A 17,915-nucleotide genomic window follows, 5' to 3' on the forward strand; every position below is an offset into this window, starting at 1 on the left:
ATGAAGCAATCTCTTAAGAGTCGAGACGCTTAAAGTTTCCTCGCACGTGGACAGCAAGCCTCTCTTGTGGAGGGTGTCACTTTTACTCTTGGATTGAAGATGAAACTGAACTGATCTGTACTGGCAATTTCAGATTAAAAGTGAAAAAAAAAAAGCACATGTTCCTATGTGATTACCTTTTTTTTTAACACGAGGTGTCGCTCGGTACGACGCTGAATGGAGGAAAAAGAAGACGGCCTGTGCAACGAATGTCTACAGCTAAAAAAGCTTCTAACACGGCCGATTTTATGACGGTTGACTTTCAACTAAACTGACTCTCCCCTTCACGGTTTTGGGCCTTTCTTTCTGAATATTAGCCCTCCATTCCCAATCTTCTCGGACCCCGGAGGTTTTAGATTTCTGCGAAACTATTTTAAACAGAAAATTAAGGCAATTTTAGAACTGGAAATAAGTTTTGTACTTATTATTATCATCATTGTTATTAATCTTAAACTTAATAGCTTGCCAATTATAATTGAAGAACGAAACTGTTGTTTCATCGCCAGCGCCCTCCGCTGAACATGGCCACAAAAATGATTGTTGGACTGATTTACGCTGCAGATCAAAAATCGCAACAATCGGCAAACGAAATTGAACATTTGTTAGTTGTAACTATAAGGACTGGTTTACGGAACAGAATAACACTTCATTTCGCCAAAAATACCTCAACCTTTTAAGTGCAATATAAACAGTTGTCATTTGACAAAATTCTTCAGAGATGATTCGAAATCCAGCCGCGTTGTAATCAGGTGTCATGCGCACCTGCCATTCAATTCACTCTCTGAGACTTTTGACTGGCGAGACAGAAATTAAAACTTGATCAAAATTGGTTTAAGTAGAAAGGAGAGCTTAAGAGTGAGGGGAATCCATCAACAACTTTTTGCAGTACGGTCGAATACGCCACTAACGGACACCTCCCGAATGCAGAAAACAAACCGCAGTGCCGGCGATTTCTCCTCTAAAATACTACATATTTAAGGTTACTGCTAACCTTTTCGGTCTCGAATTTTGCAAAATTTTAAAAAGCCACCATAAGATAGCTCATTATAGTTACTTTGTTCTAAAAAGGAAATTATTTGAAGAGGTTTATTTCTTGCGGAGTTATTGCAAATTTTGTGTTTTGCGTGACTAAAATGTTAATCCCCCAAGGTGTTATGGGATGTCAACACTCGTCACACCTCAGACCTCCCGTGCAGTTTGGCGTGGGAATCCATCCGGGTATCTTGTCTCTCGTAAGCGGACACGGACACCTATTCTGGGTCCACAAGGTCTAGAATATCCTCCCGTAAGCGGACAGTAAACAATGTCAAGAAAATTTCTAACGAAATGAGTTCGATTTCAATGGTTTCGTCACCAAATCTCAATCATATTCTAATGAACAAATGGCATCTTATACAAAACCAGCCCTTAAATTTAAGCTCTTTGAAAGATCTACTTGTTAGAGCAAAGCTCTGAGGTCTTTGAATTTCTTATCTTAACTACCACAACCACCAACAAGAAAAGCAGTGAGCTTTATTTGTATGACTATAACAACACAGCATTGCAAAAGCGCCCAAAACGTGATAATTACAGCAATTTAGTTATCAGGGTACAACACCTCAGTGACCATGAAATACAATTAGAAGTTGTCTTAATGAAAAGCTTTAAAGGACTTTTTGTGGTGTGTTGTATGCCTTCTATTGCACTTCTTTTTTTTTTCAACCACCTATGGCTATAAGCGTTCACTTGGCCTTAGTCCCGAGGGTGTCCGTTTTTGGGAGGTTCTACTGTAATATGCATTGCCTTTCTGTGTGGTTTTAAATTGTTTCAATTTAATTTGAATCGCTCGCGACGCAGGTTTGTGCTACTTTAGAAAGCCACTCACTGAAAGCTACCGCTGTCACCGTTGTCCAACAATTTGCAGAACTTCTCCATTCACGACTTCAACAACTATAACTAATTTCTCTTCTCGTTCTTGTTCCCGTTATTTTACAAGTGTAAATTAACTCACCTCTAGGCACGGTTTGGTCAAATAATCGAAATGACTCGTGGACCCTGACCAGAAGTGGGAACGGCCCAAAGTCCAGTGGCTAGGGCGTTGGGTTTGCTTGCGGCTGCTCCGGGTTCAAATCCCGTTCTAACCTCTGGCTTGGATTTGTTTCCGGTTGTCCCGGATTCAACTCCACCACGCTTTGTAAATAGCCAACTGGTTGCCTACCGCCAGTTGTGTTTCTTAGTAATGTTTCTGTTTATAAGTTTGAATTTACTTTCACCTTGTTAACAGTGGAGTGCCTGTAAACTAGCTTGATAGCTAAGTGCACTTCGTACTCAAGGAGAAACTATAACCTTTGTAATACCTGCCAATGGTTATCTCCTCAGATAACGAATTTAAACCGTAGACCCCTATCACGACCCTTGTTCATAAATCTACGGAACTTTAAAAAATCCATCATGACCCATGCACCACTATTAACAAAGTATACGACAGTAGAGATCCCTATGTTCCCGTTGGGAAACATGCAAGATTTTCGATGTTCTGGCCCGCGCGAAAAGTAGGGCAACACTCGCCACCTCCCCCCCCCCCCCCATCCCCGGGCGCTCGATTTTGTCTCGTCCCATCTTTAGCGAAATGCTACAGTGATAAGATGTTCATGTTTGTCGCTTATATCGGTGACAAGAAATCGTGACTTTTTTGCTAATATTGGAATGTGTGCGGTTTCTTTTCAGGACATTTAGGTAGCCAAGGAATAAATGGAGAAAAAGTGAGTGACATGATACGGAAACTTTTATTATCTGTAATTCTTTTGTCACTCCTGCTTTTACTTGGCGAGTATATCGTTTTGAATGGTTACGAACCAACATCTTGGCACGGAGGAAAGCGTAACAGAACGAATGAGAAAAAACAACTAGTGAATTCTCATTTTATCCCGAGTATAAATTCAAACGACCAGGCGGCGAGATTCGGTCAAAGCACAGAAACCGCATCGGCAATAGTCGCGAGTAGACAGCAAATAGTTGGTCCTTCGGGTCAGTACATGGCGACGCAATCCCCGAGTAAACGATTTGATGATGTTAGAAAACTGAAACGCGGCAAGCCGCGAAAAAAAGTTGAGAACTTTTTAGAGGAAAGCAACGGGATCCCACAAGGAAATAAAAGCAATCTTCGAAGAATTCAAAAAAAAAAGGGGCGTTCTAGTGGTTCACGCGCAGAAGGAAAGCAAGTACTTATTTACACTCCTCTTTTTGGAGAAGTACCTTGGCAAGGACTTCGAAATACATTCGACTTTACTCATTTTCGAGGAGAACCCTGCCCTATAACCAAGTGTTTGTTAACGTATCGACAACGTGTATTTTCACACAGTGATATCGTAGTCTTTCACGGTCAAGATATGCCACCTGTTTATGAGTTGGTCGAACTCAACGCGCGACGCCCCAAAGGACAGATATGGGTTTATGTTGTTCTGGAAAGTCCACTTAACACCAGAGATACTTATTTCTTCAATGACATGTTCAACTGGACAATGACTTACGAAGGAAATTCGGATATTTATTTACCTTATGGCTCTTTTGCCGTGCTCCAACCGGGTGAAAAATCCCCGCATCCCAAGATTAACGTCAGTAACAAAGATCGCCTTGCGGTATGGACTGTGAGCAATTGTGGGGGTACGCGAGATTTGATTGTAAAGAAACTGCAGAATCATATTCGTGTTGATGTGTTTGGAAACTGTGGTGAGGACTTTTATCAACCGGAAGTGGAATGGGAGAGCTGCGAGAGAGACACCAACGAATGCAATAATCTTCTCAAACGTTACAAGTTTCAGTTGGCATTGGAAAACGGATATTGTGAAGACTATGTAACTGAGAAATACTGGGGGACTCCTTTGAATTTGGGCATAGTCCCTGTAGTGCTCGGTGGGGCAAATTACTCGAAATTAGCGATTCCCGGGTCTTACATTAATGTCTTAGACTTTGACTCTGTGAAAGCTTTAGCGGACTACTTGGCTTATCTTGATAAAAATGACACAGCGTATATGGAGTACTTTTCTTGGCGCAGAAAGTTCAGAGTGGACGGGTTTCTGAATACTGATGCTTTTAATAAACATTATCCATGGACTTGTAGGCTGTGTGAAAAGGCGCAAACTCCAGATAACAAGTCTTATCCGAGTCTTAGCGAGTTTCGAGATCCAGATAAGCTTTGCGGCTTCAAAGAAGACAAGATCTTTGATATGATAGACCCGGAGTACGCCAGCAATCGGTTTGCGTCGAACAGGAATTGGACTTACGGTGCGGACGAGGGTAAAGATTTTGGGGATCATGAAAATCACGATGAAAATGGAGATTTTGACCAAGGTCGTCAAGGAAATGAAAATAATAACGAAAAACACGCCACGCGATAAACACGACAGGATAGTTAAGCTATTGAAAAGACAGACCAGAAAATTATCGACTATGGCTGGAATATGCCCTTCGCCAAAACTAGGATAAGCAAAAAGTAAGTTTAATTAATGAAGAAAAAGAAAACACGAAAGTGAAGAGAATAAAAATGATTTTATTATATAGATATTGATGAAATACCAGGATTTCTCCTTTTACTAAAAAATCGTATCTTCACCGCGCGCAGTGAACGTATCATTTTTATCTTTCACATGTGAGGATATCGCTGTCGTCATGGTAACGAACACGATTAGCCAATAAAAGGCGAGCTTCCTCTTCATTGAACGATACTTTTGTGCTTAAATATAATTCTTCTCTACTACATTAACATTTTTATTGCAAATTTTACATTATCATGATTTGTTTTTCATAACTTTCATATCTTGTTTCATGTTACACAAGATGCGTGTTTTAGTGGTTGGTGAACAATTTTTCATCATTTCGAAAATGAATAAAACAAGTTGTTTTAAATCTAGACATTTCATCAATATATATATAATAAACAGAACATTACATGGCCGCTTGGGGATACGAATTTTATCTTCTCGTGCTGAAAGTATCTCTCACTCGTTCGCTTCGCTCACTCGTGAGAGATACTTGCAGCACTCGAAGATAAAATTGGTATCCCCGCGCGGCCATGTAATATCCTCTATTTATCTTGTTATACCAAAATATCATATCATGTTTCATTATATAGATTCTGATGAAATACCAGGATTTCTTCCTTTACTGAAAAATCATATCTTCACTGCGCGCAGTGAACCAAGAGCCATTATGAACATATCATTTTTATCTTTCACATGTGAGAATATAGGTGTCGTCATGGTAACGAACACGATTAGCCAATAAAACGTGAGCTTCGTCTTCCTTGTGAGATACTATTGTTCTTCAATATAATTCTTGTCTACTACATTTAACACTTCATTGCAAAATTTTACACTATCATGATTTGCTTTTCATAACTTTCATATCTTGTTTCATGTTACCCAACATGCGTGTTTTAGCGGTTGGTGACCACTTTTTCATCATGTCGAAAATGAATAAAACAAGTTGCTTTAAATCTGGACATTTCATCAATATCTATATAATAAACAGAACATTACATGGCCGCTTGGAGATACGAATTTTATCTTCTCGTGCTGAAAGTATCTCCCACGAGTGATCGAAGCGAACAAGTGAGAGATACTTTCAGCACTTAAAGCCCCCCAGGGGCCATGTAATTTTCACGAGCTTCATATTTAATTATAAGAAAACTTTTTTCTCATTTTCTCATCAAACTTACATCAGCAACTGTAGAATGGTAGTAATCTAACTTCCTTCTCATATTTTGCTCCACAACATATTATATTTGCACATTTACATGTAATGTGCAAAAAGAAATTATTTGTCCACTTTGTACAGAAATATATAACTGACTGCATAAATTAAAATAAGACGCAAACAGCGGTGACAAATATTATAAACAAGCGAATTGTTTGAAATTATTTACTTGACGTTTCGTATGCTTCGACATACATCCTCAGGAGTGACCATTAAAAGCAAATTTGAACTTTTTGTATGTAACATATTTGAGTAACTAATTGATGGTTTCAATAAAATTAATTAAGGTGACAAATAATGGGAAATAAAACCAGACTCATGCTAGTTATACAGCATTAGGATAGGCTTTAAATCTCTTACTCATCGACATTGTTTCTCTTATTTTACGTTGTCAGAGCGACATGTTGTTAAAATGTCGAAATGCATATGGTCCCATTTCAAGTTGTAACCAGTTGAAGTAACATGATCTGCAAGAGCAGATTTGTGATCTCTCTTCGGCTGTCCATCGATTTCGATGATGACTGAGTTTAGTGGCATACCTGAAAAATCTTTGGTGTGCAACAAGACTAGGTCTTTAACGGCCGCATATATCAGTTGTGCCACTTGCATGGCACTGGTGGTTGTGCCGTCGGTCATGAGCTCTTTGGTAGTCTCGTAGTCGCTTGTCTTCCACAGCTACCTTGGATTTATAGACTGCTGCGCGCCAGTCTTTCTTTAATAAGGCGTGCTGCTCCCAGGTGTCAGGATCTATCTGTGCCGTTTTCATGTGACGCTTAAGCACCTCCTTATAGAACAACTTTCGCTCATCTTGGTTCCTTTTGCCTTGAGCTAAGTCTCCGTAGAATACCAGCTTTGGGAAGCGATAGTCTGGCATCCGCACAATGTGACCTGCCCAACTGAGCTGTGAAGCAGTGATGTTGGCTTCCACACTTGTGGTTTGAGGACGCTGTATTACTACAGTGTCAGGGACTCTATCATGCCATTTGATCCTCAATGTCTGATGGTTAAAGAACTCACACACTGTTCGTGAAGGGTAGGGTGGAGAACCACTTTCACATACGTGCGTGGGTTGGGTGGGTGGGTGACATCAAATATGGGCTGATAGTGGCTTCGGCGGCGCTTTTACAAGCTGACATCCGATCTCACCCTGGAAAGAGAATAGCCCATTTCCGAGTTGCTGCATGCCTCCGTTTCAAAGCGAGTCCTGGTGCACAACCATTCAAATGGAAATGAGTTCCGTATTCTTATGCAAATCAAAGTCGTTTCTCTTACAATATTTGAATACCAAGACTCACTTCGAAACTGAGACAAACAGCAACTCGGAAATGGCCCATTGTAAACCGCCATGGGAGGCATATAAATACATTTATTTATATTTAATTATGGCCTCATTTTGCCCACTTTCGTCGCCGCAAGAAAGACAGTTCACTAGAAATTGTTTTCTTTGTTTAACCAGTCTTTTTAGCACGATTCTTTGCCGTTTTTCTGTGGTTCCTCAGCCCTTTTTACCCTTTTGTCACTGTAGCATGCGCCTGCGGTAATTTTGGGCGCGGTAATGCATGCACTAGATTGCCTCGACTTTAGGCAAGGTTTGCGTCATTAGTCAGTATGACCAGCATCAAAAATACCATAATACTCTTCGTTTGTCCCTCCAAAACTTTGCATAAGCATTGTTTCTAGTTTCTCTTGGAACCATTGTAAGTCCCGAGAGAAAATGAAAACAATGATAATGCAAAAATATGGAGGGACACACCGGGTTGGTGTCAGCGTGAGTCACCTTCCTTTTTTTTTTTTTGTTTTTTGTTTTTTTACAAACAAAGAGTATTAAGGTATTTTGATACTGGCTAAGAGGCCTTGGCTTTTCACTGCCTGTTTAAAACTCCACTATTTTCCATTGACTGCGATCTCAAAATGCAGGAAATGGCATCTTAGAGGCACATATCTTAAAATTTTTCCCGGGGAAGCACGCCCTCGGACCCACCTAGAGTGTGGCTCCCGCGCCGCTAATGGGCGCGGCTACACTACTCCTAAAACCTCCCTTTTTCTTAGTTGAGAGGGTTGAAATCTCTGCATCATGATGGAAATACAACACGTAGCCAACAAACTCACCACACAATGACAAATTCTCACTACGTAATGACCAAACCACAAACCACACCACAAAACAAAACTTCAAGACCAAAAGAATAAAGATTGCATGCCGGAGAAAGTTGTGGCTTTCCATAAATCTATCTTAATTACCGCCACAGAGGTTATTTTATCCTCATTCACCTTCATCAACACCACGTCACATCAGTCTCTTAATTAATTATGAGAAGCTAACTCCTTTATTCTACTTATGTGGCCCGCGTTCCGAATCAGTACCCGTCGTCATATGTGAGTTAACTTTCTTGGTTGTACTCTGCAGGGGCGGATGTAGATCATGAGATGACCTGCGGCTTTCTAAAATAAGTAGTATTCTGCAAAAAGAAGCCTTCGTCTTCCTTGTTCGCTTTGAAAATCTGTTTATTTCACACGTCTGTTGAGTCATTTTTTAGTGGTGCACCCTCTTCTATGAAAAATCCTAGATCCGTCCCGGCTTGCTCTGCTCCATGACGGCAACAAATAATATCTGATCTTGCAAATGTAAATTAGTGCTGGTCGTATTTTGCTGCTTTGCAAAAACGAATTGCCGAGGTAAAATTCTAACTAGCCGGCTAGTTTTGACGCAGAGTCAAAAATAAATTAACACTTTAAGAAAAGTTGACCTACCGTTTTCAAGATACTAATCTCTATTCGAAGCAAAATTGGCAAATTTAAAAAAGCTGTGGTTTCGCAAGCAACAGCGTTTAATGCAGTGAGCTTGTTGCAAAAATCAAGGCAAATTTGTGCCAAAAGATGTAGCAAGGCTGAACTCCAATCAACTTTTAGCCAATCGGAGAGAACGAGAAAATGTCAATGGCCATGGGTTATATAATATGCCTCTTTATATAAATAATGCATAAAAACCACCTGTTCTTGAAATTAAGCTGGTGGTATGTAGAGAAAACAAACTTCAGCATGTGGAAAGGAGGAAAAAAAATAGGCAGCAAACATGGATTCCTTAGAGAATGGTTCCATAAGCGATCATACCTATTTAAGAAGCTTTTTTGACAAAATGAACCAGATGAGACAGTCTGAAGTCCTCTGTGATGTGGTACTTCTTACCGAGAAAGGAACCATCAAATTTTATGCGCACAGAAGTGTTTTGGCGGCGAGTAGTTCTTATTTCTACAATCTGTACACTGGCAGCTGTCTTTCAAGATACACAAGAGAGACGGTTATTAACGGAATTCCTCATGGAATTCTTAGAGTCGTTCTGGACTATATTTATTCTTCGGAAATCGCACTAAGCGAGATGAACATCGAAGAGATTTTGTGTGCTGCGTTTCAACTTGGTTTAGAATCGCTCCGAATTCAATGTGAAAATTTTCTTCTGGGCAAACTCTGTGTAGACAATTGCATCAAAATGACTAACCTTGGCCGAATTTATTCCTGCCAAGCACTCGTTCGTGAGGGACAGCGCTTTATAATTGACAATTTCTTGGAAACTCAAAGCTCACCCGAATTCTATAGGTTACCAAGTACGGACCTGGAAGAAATCGTTGCAGATGACGACTTAAATGTGCGAAGTGAAGAACAAGTGTTTGAGGCGATTCGGGCCTGGGTCAACTTTGATGTTCTCTCCAGGCAATCTTCATTTCCCGCCTTGTTGAGTCACGTGCGATTGCCTTCCACACCGCGCCAGTATTTACTCGGCACAATCGATAAGGATCCGTTGGTGACGTCATCATCGGCAAGTAGAGAGCTGGTTGCCGAAGCTTTGTCGTACAAGATGGCAAGTAGCAGGGACAAGAAGCTGATGCAAAATGAAAGAACCAGACGGAGGTGAGAAGGATGGTGGTCTCGAACCCGAGCGACGAGTGGAAAAATCGACGCAACTGTGGCTGCATGGTAGCAAATCAAAAGAAAATGTCACCCTTACTTTACTAACTTTACTTTACTTTACTTCATTTACAACCAAATCATGATCGTACAAATGAGACCATGGTGACCCACAGTTAGCATAGCATTATAATGCTAATACTATAGCCTGCGTGGCAAGCGTTCCTGTTCGAAAGAAGAGCTCTCTTGCCTCAATTGTTTGGGAGCTCTTCTTTAGCAAAAGGAACGCTTGCTGCGCGGGCTATGCAAATACAAAACATAAAGAATCTTAACCCTGGGAGATTTGAATTGGGCACAACATTGAGTTAGCCAATTTGGTCTGTTGTTTTCTCGCAAAAACTGGGTTTGAAAATAGACACTTTTCTGACGCTGATGGGGACAAACCTCATACCAGATTCTTACACTTGGGTAATGGACTGTTCATCCAACTCAAAGTTTGAGAGAAAACCTCTAAGGAATTAATTTTTAAGAAAACATTAAACCTGCGTTAATGAAATAAGGATGCCCATATTTTTGAATGTCTGTCGCGCAAGTTCTCAAACTTGAACATGAACTTTCTCCTATAGTCACAAAAAATGCCGCAGGGAGGGTTGGCAAGTTCGTTTCTGTCGCTGCCGCTTTTCTCTCGGTGCCTCTATTTCAACTACATAGAATTTAGAGATAACAGCTTTGATGGAGTGATAGTATCTATGTTGAGCTTATTTATTTTTTTTCTCCACTTCTCAGAGAGTTTGATTTTGTTTTATATTACTCCGTTAGATGGAAATCTCATTTGATTGACGTGATCATTTTAGTTGGCGGAATCACGGAGAGCGGCGCACAAGCTTGTTGCCATTGTTACAATCCGCTGACCAGTAAATGGCTCTATCTGTCTCCAGTGACGGAGCGTCGACTCAACCTTGGGCTTGCCAGCTCAAACCGTTTTTTATTCGTGGTGGGAGGGTCAGCGGTTGGAGAAAATATCAGTATGGTGTCAAGCGTGGAAAGACTGGATCCTAAGTTTAACACTTGGGAGAAACAGACTTCACTGAAGGAAGGTAAAATACAACAAAATAACAAGAACAAAATGTGAACTGACTTTCGTTGGTTACTTTTGTTTTCAAAGCAGTTTACAGATGAACGTCGAAAGACGGGTGTGCGCATGATCAATAAGTAGCCAGCACATTTTATCGCGCTTAGTGCCGACTGCCTGTATCTTTGCGTCCGTTTAATTGTCCTGCGTCTATTGTGATTGGTCAAATTAATTATTGTAGTTTTTGACTCTCAATGGAGATCCATTATAGAAAGAAACACAAGGAAGAGATTGATTAAAGTGATATTAATAGGCTCATAAGACTGACATAAAAGAGAGCACTTGAAAAAAATTAAAGCACGCACAATCACAAACAAAATTGACAATCAAATGAACCAAGCTAAACTCCGAGAAAATACATGCATTCGACACCAAAATGCGATCGCAGCTAATGAACTGGCCATAATAGTTCAAAAAGTGGATAACGTTATCCATCAGATAAATCACTTATATCCATTGGATAGCGAAATTTGTTTCGCTATGACTTATCCACTGTATAGTGATTTATCTGGAGGATAGCGCTATCCATCGTTTGAACAACTGGCCTGGTCCACTAGCCTGCCGTAGATAGCTGTGCGTACGCAATAGGCCAGTTTCGTATTCTAACGGTTGGACTGGATCTAGCATGAAATGGAGGCTAATACGGGCAAATTAATTCGCATTTGAAAAGATTTGCCCGCATTAACCTCCATTTCATGCTAGATCCAGTCCAACCGTGAGAATTCGAAAATTGTCTATTCCATGCAGCCAGAGGAAATTTGCGCCGGCACAAATAGAGAAACCAGTGACAAAAGTAGATGCAGTATAATCAGGAGCCCATGGCCGGCTCCAAGTATAATCCAAGTTGTGATATCAGGAATCGATCAAAACCAATTTACAGTGACCAGCGGTTTTAGCGATACACGAGTTTGAAAGGGTTTGTAAATTTCCGCTTGCTCCGTACAGCAATCTTTAGCAGCCTAGAAGATCAGTCTAATATTTCTATGTGTAATAACGCTGAATCAAAAAAGAACTATTGTAGGTCGTTTCAACCACGAGGTCGTAGAACTTCATGGAAAAATCTACGTCATTGGAGGAGTCCAAGAAAACAACAACCAAGAACAAACAATGGATTGTTATGAACACGTGGCAGATAAGTGGACTTCGCTCTCCGCTCCACACCATAGGCGCTACAACCATTGCGCAGTTGCACTTAATGAGTATCTGTATGTGATTGGAGGTGAGCCATCGAAAACTAACATGATATTCAGTAAGCAGGTTGCGCCTTTAACTCACTCGACAGCTAGTACTCACGCTATTTTTCGTAACACACCGAAAATCCAACGGACAATGCACAGCTGATGGCAGCCATGCACAAAATTATGACAAGACTGGTTTCCGTAAAGTCTAACTTTGTTTAATAGACAAACTATCTTTACCTGTTTTTGGGGAACGAATGGGAAAGAGGGAGTTGCGTGTCGGGTAAACGTTCTTTTGACTCCCAGTCTTTGAATACGTGAACTAATGTAACTTTGTATGTACTCTTTAGGAGTCTCCAAAACCAATACAGTCTTGAAAACAGTGGAAAGATACGACTCTCGGTTGGACAAATGGCACGACGTGACCAGCCTCAAAACTCCACGGAGTGGAGCATGCGCAGTAGTTTTCATGGGTCAGATCTTCGTGATGGGGGGAGGGTCAGGATCCCGAAAGATACTGAGTTCGTGTGAGATCTACGATCCTGGTGTGGACAAATGGTTCCACGGGAAAGGTAAATAAAACTACAAATTACCTTTTTAAATAAGTCAATTTCAACAAGATCACGGACAGCGCACAAGAATGAGATTAGATCCGTTCTATGAGCATGCGAGCATGAAATCAAAACTACTACACCTTTTTTTCTCTTTCGAAGAACACTCAATTGTCTTTTGAGTTTCCGAGGTCACATGACACAAGTGGATCGATTTAGATTTTGCTCTGAGCCCTCACAGTTTAAAGTCTACTATTTTATTTCAAAGTCAATATAAGACCTGCTTTTCAGCTATCGTCACAAGTTGTTCCTTTCCCATAAGATCTCAACCTTGCGAAAAATATTGTTGATGGTAATAATTCCATAAACTTTATTTTTCAACAGATATGAAGACCAAGCGGGATCGCGCGGGCGCCACAGTCTTTGGCGGCAAAATATACGTTTTCGGAGGTTCATATGGTCACGTGGTTGTGACATCGGTCGAGTGTTACGATCCCCGTGAAGATGATTGGTCAATAATAACAGAAATGCCTTACCCTCGGTATGGATTCCGATGCGCAGCAACTGCTCTCACCAAAGATATGATGGCCGAGGTGCCTCCAGAGAAATCGAAAGCACAAAGCGAGGAAAAACTTATTTAAGAAAAATGAAAGACTCAAGCGCAAATGTAATTTTGGCAATCGGATTTTTATTGCCACAGATGTTTGCAGTGGCGAGAAAACTGACCACATGCGATAAAAAATCCTAATAGACTGTTAAATGGGGCAGGGGAAGTTGCCACGGCAGTTCTGAAGAGAAAGCAGGGGATGGAGCTGTGGTCTGGCCTTGTACTGGGCACACTATCAATAGGCCTTCTTCGATATATCAATATTCAGCTCGAAAGAGAGGTTCACAGGACAATGACAAAGGAAAATGGATGATATGTAAATATTTTTCACATTCATTCCAACTTGTTTGACTTTCTATTGATTTTGTCCTAGAGCGAGTTTCAATCAAGTGTCGTAAAACCAAAGCCAAGGCCAATCAAAAAGGACGGAGACAATCCAGTAAACCAATCAAAACTCGAAGTAATTACACGTAGCCGACACAAAGCGCGGGAAAATGTGCACGCGCGAGCCACGATTGGTTTGTTGACACGAGAACTTTGAACCAATCACTGAGTGAAGTAATGCAAAACCAAAGTAATTCGCTAATTACTTTCGACACTCAATTGAAAACCGCTCTAACTGCCTCACTATCAAGCTGAATGTTTGATATTTCGAAAATGGCCTATTGGGCTTAGCGTTGTTGTGTGACTCTCCAAACCTGGGTGGCGAAACTCCAATGTAATTAAGTAAAGTACGATCGTCCGGGTGAGTGTAGTCCTGAGAAGGACTGTTTGAGATGACATTGACAAAATATTGACAAATATGTGATAAAGTGTAGCCGAACTAAGCAATGCAAAAGACCTTTTTGGCCACTTAACCGAGATCAGGAGTGAGACCTTTTATCCTTACCATATGAATCAACAAAAGAGAGACAACAGTCTCAGTGCATTAAAAAATATTACATGAGAAAAACAAATACGTGTATTAAGCTTGTTCACTCGCTTGATTGAAAGACAGAATTCTACAGTCAGATAAGTGAATATGAGGCAAGAGATCGAATTCCTTCCCTACTTGAAAATAACTTGAAATCGATTTTTAGATTGCGTCCAGGCTGCGACGGTTATTTACACAGTTGTTCCCATGACTGCGCGGTCCACTTTGACACCACGTGACTACAAAGGTGTCGTCCTTTCAATAGAGTGCTTTAACGTGACCTCACGGCGGCCATTTTGGTGTACCCAACTACCACTGGATTAATCCTTTGGGAATTGAGCTCTATTAACATGCAAACGTTTTCTTTTGTTTCGGTGGAAAAACAAGTTTATTGATCACGTCAGAGAAAACACTCTATAGGGAGTCGGGTTGGGCAGCGACACCGGCACAAAACAATAATATGCATGCTGCACGTGTGGCTCTTTGAGCTAAACTGCATATTGTTTTGTGCCGGTGTCGCTGCCCAACCCGACTCCCTATAGAGTGTTTCCTCTGACGTGATCAATAAACTTGTTTTTCCACCGAAACAAAAGAGAACGTTTGCATGACATATGTCCTGTAAACCAATCAAAACTCGAAGTAATTACACGTAGCTGACACAAAGCGCGGGAAAATGTGCACGCGCGAGCCACGGTTGGTTTTGGTTTCACTTATGATTGGTTGAGTGGCGCGAGAACTTTGAACTAATCACTGAGCGAAGTAATCATAAAACAAAGCAATTTGCTAATTACTTTCGACACTCAATTGAAAACCTCTCTAATAGTAGTTTCTGGCTAGAGCGCTTTTCAACTGAGTGTCGAAAGTAATTAGCAAATTGCTTTGTTTTATGATTACTTCGCTCAGTGATTGGTTCAAAGTTCTCGCGCCATTTTTTCAACCAATCATAAGTGAAACCAAAACCAATCGTGGCTCGCGCGTGCACATTTTCCCGCGCTTTGTGTCGGCTACGTGTAATTACTTCGAGTTTTGATTGGTTTACAGGATTGTCTCCGTCCTTTTTGATGGGCCAAAGTAATTACTCTGGTTTTGGTTTTACGACAGTTGAAGAAAACTCACTCTATTTTTGTGGTACTCTTCATAACAACGAGGTGGTGAAATCACTAAATTTGAGGTTTTGACGACAAGGTAAGCATACAAATGTGAACGTTTCTTTCTCTGTTCTCTGAAACTGCTCGTACCCAATTAAAGTTTTAGGATACTTGTTCCAAATTGTACGACATGAACGAGATGAACTAATCGATAGTGCAAAGTTATGTTCTGAGGTGACGTTTTCGTCGACGGCGCTGTCGTAGATCTCTACTTCGACGAGTTTCAAGTCCTGTTCTGAGCTGCGCTCTTCTTTTCAACTAGTCTCTTTTCCTCCAGTTCCCTCTGTACTGCTGGCGCAAGTTTTGGAAGAAGCCCTGTCAACGTACAATTTCAGTAAAATTGAATGCCTGCTCGTACGACGGTGGGGAAACCGATAATGTAATTTGTGATAACGGGCTTAGGTCCTCAAAACGCACCGTACACCGGTGGCTCAGTTGGTTGAGCACCAGGCTGCTACGCGGGAGGTCGCTAGTTCGACAGATATAAAGTAACTTCTCAAAACAGATGTACGAATCAGAATAAGAGAATTTTTATGCTTTCAAGACAAGCAGTTTCCTGTTTCTCGTTTGAAGTAAACGCGAGGTTAAATCTCTCTGATATCTACAGTCCTGCTGGTTTTGGTCGAATAAAAGGAAGTTTAAAGAGCGACTGTTGTTGCAAAAGTTGCTAAAGGTATCAACGACTCATTCATTTTTTAACCTGCATTTTCCTATTTATGGCAATTCCTTACCTAACCTCTGTGATATCTTGATAGCTTTTTCTAATTTTCTCTGTTGTTTTCTGCAAACACCTTCAAAAAGAGGACACACTCAACTTGCAATCGAAGAAATCAAAATACAAAAAGTAGACTCTTCACAAGAACTTGACTTTGGGTCTGCCAAAGTTGCTGTCAACATTCAATAATGCCCATAACCCAGTATCAATTCTTTTTATGATTACTTTTACATTGAATCAAAAGATCACAAATAAACGTCTGTACTCATTATTGCCGCAAGAGACTAAAGTGACTTTTTCACAATCATATATGATTTATTCATAATTTATGCAAACAGAAAAAAAGGGGCAAAATGAGACTTCGTACCTGTTACTCGTCGATTGATAATATATCCTCTTGGAGACATAAACTGCGACAAGAATAGCACATCCTGAGAAATAAAAAGGAATAAAATAGTTGTATTGACTTTTCTTAAATAAATTTCAATATACTAAATGAGTATTTTGTAACCTGGATACAGAATAGTACTTCACTTGCATATACCGGTACCTCTATGTTACAAAATACTGTTAACATTCGTCACAGTATCCTTGGTGAACCATTATCATACGGCTGCCATGCTGGTTTTAATTTCGTTGCCTAGGATTTTTGCTAAAGTTCCCTAACATCTAGTGATATTGGAGAAATTTTAAAAGTGCTTCTGAGTGATGGATTGTGACCACAAGTGGATTCTTTTGTTTTCTTGGGAGGTGCTTTGTCCAAATTTTCAAGTTACGTGTCGCTAAAGGAGTGTCGCTACAAGAGTGAAGGCATTACAAAATTAATGTGATAGAATTAACAGACGTGAAAGAGAAAAGGTCACAACTTTATTTGCTGGTCATGTCATAAAAATACTCTATTGATGGCCGCCAGTACATGCAGATGTCCGATCTCACCCATAGATTGATGACTTGTAAAGGGTATTTGAATATGTAAATAGAAAATGCGCAATACAAGTTCATTACCATTACCAAAGAAACCAGAGATAGGTGCCCGCCTGATGGGCCTTCTAGGCTCGTAGCAGACTTTACCTTACCTTACTATTACCAAAGGGGTTCTCTTCCATAAAATGCGAGGAGAAGGCTGAGTGACACAAATGGGCATTGGATCTGCAAATTTGCGTACCAATGCTTATTCAAGGCCTTCCATGTTTCTGTGGTATGAAGTGAACAAGAGTACTGCTAACCCCTCACCCCCCCCCCCCCCCCTCCTTATCACCACCCCCCTCCCCAATGGGATGCAAGTCCATCGCAGGGTCCCAGCAGTAGGTAACTGGTACCAATTTATACACTTTGGAGAGAGATGGTTCAAACTACATGGCAACAGAGGCAGGCGTCAAAGCCATGGCTTTGAATATTACTGTATTGCTACTCTCAAAACGTGATCCCACTGAAGCTGCAACATGTAACTAAATACCACATAGAAATGTTTTTAAATATGTTAACTTGCCTTGTAAGTAAATGTGATGTCTCTGCTACAAATTGGACAGCCAATGTCTGCTTTGTTTATTTTATCTTCTGTGAGAACTGAAGCCTTGACTCCTAATAAATTTATAATAAATTATAATATACATATTATTGTAAAATTATATATCAACCTACACATGAAATCAGACTAGTAGTGACTAAATTGCAACGTTTAAGTGGTGAAAAAATTTAAAATGTTAAAGACTAAATACCACAAAATGCCCTCAATAGTCAATGCTGCTCTCACCCAGCGTGTTTTGCGTGTTGAAGTGTTTCACACCATTCAGAAAAGAAGTTGGTTTCACGGTTAATGGAGAGTCATATGTTCCGCAAATCTTTGAAAAAACTGCACAGCTAGACGTTCTGATGCAGCTTAAACTAAAATTCCGCAATGAAAGGAGAGAATTAACATGGTTCACGGAAACAATTTTGAGGCATTTCAGTCGAGGAAACAGACCACTCGCGGCCATGTTGAAAGCTGTGAGGAGAT

The 17,915-nt window shown here is 40.5% G+C and overlaps 3 protein-coding genes across 6 annotated transcripts in view; 2 read left to right on the plus strand and 1 right to left on the minus strand.

The window, feature by feature from the left end:
- The window catches only part of LOC137978755 (4-galactosyl-N-acetylglucosaminide 3-alpha-L-fucosyltransferase FUT5-like), an 11,936-nt gene extending 6,424 nt beyond the window's left edge, over positions 1-5,512 (plus strand). For all 3 annotated transcript variants that reach the window (XM_068825807.1, XM_068825806.1, XM_068825805.1), the window contains exon 2: positions 2,746-5,512. In XM_068825807.1, the coding sequence (XP_068681908.1) occupies positions 2,790-4,415 (1,626 nt within the window). In that variant the 5' untranslated portion in view covers positions 2,746-2,789 and the 3' untranslated portion in view covers positions 4,416-5,512. The remainder of the gene's footprint in view (positions 1-2,745) is intronic.
- A 143-nt stretch (positions 5,513-5,655) lies between these two features.
- Positions 5,656-14,569, plus strand: LOC137978754 (kelch-like protein 20). Its single transcript, XM_068825803.1, has 5 exons — positions 5,656-9,678; positions 10,495-10,772; positions 11,829-12,026; positions 12,336-12,557; positions 12,921-14,569. Exons 1-5 carry the CDS (start codon positions 8,846-8,848, stop codon positions 13,175-13,177), a joined length of 1,788 nt encoding a protein of 595 aa, XP_068681904.1. The 5' UTR covers positions 5,656-8,845; the 3' UTR covers positions 13,178-14,569.
- A 356-nt stretch (positions 14,570-14,925) lies between these two features.
- LOC137979300 (small ribosomal subunit protein bS18-like) lies at positions 14,926-17,900 on the minus strand. 2 transcript variants are annotated; one of them, XM_068826540.1, is made up of 5 exons: positions 17,673-17,900; positions 17,409-17,500; positions 16,287-16,350; positions 15,941-15,995; positions 14,926-15,519 (listed from the first exon to the last, which is right to left on the minus strand). In XM_068826540.1, the coding sequence occupies exons 1-5, from the start codon at positions 17,893-17,895 to the stop codon at positions 15,459-15,461; spliced, it is 495 nt and encodes a 164-aa protein (XP_068682641.1). In that variant the 5' UTR covers positions 17,896-17,900; the 3' UTR covers positions 14,926-15,458. The 2 variants fall into 2 exon arrangements, with proteins under 2 accessions (XP_068682641.1, XP_068682640.1); XM_068826539.1 differs by having other exon boundaries at positions 14,930-15,519; positions 15,936-15,995.
- Between the last annotated feature and the right edge of the window lie 15 nt (positions 17,901-17,915).

Source organism: Montipora foliosa, chromosome 12 (genome assembly GCF_036669935.1).
Source record: "Montipora foliosa isolate CH-2021 chromosome 12, ASM3666993v2, whole genome shotgun sequence".
In the NCBI taxonomy this organism is placed as follows: Eukaryota; Metazoa; Cnidaria; class Anthozoa; order Scleractinia; family Acroporidae; genus Montipora; species Montipora foliosa.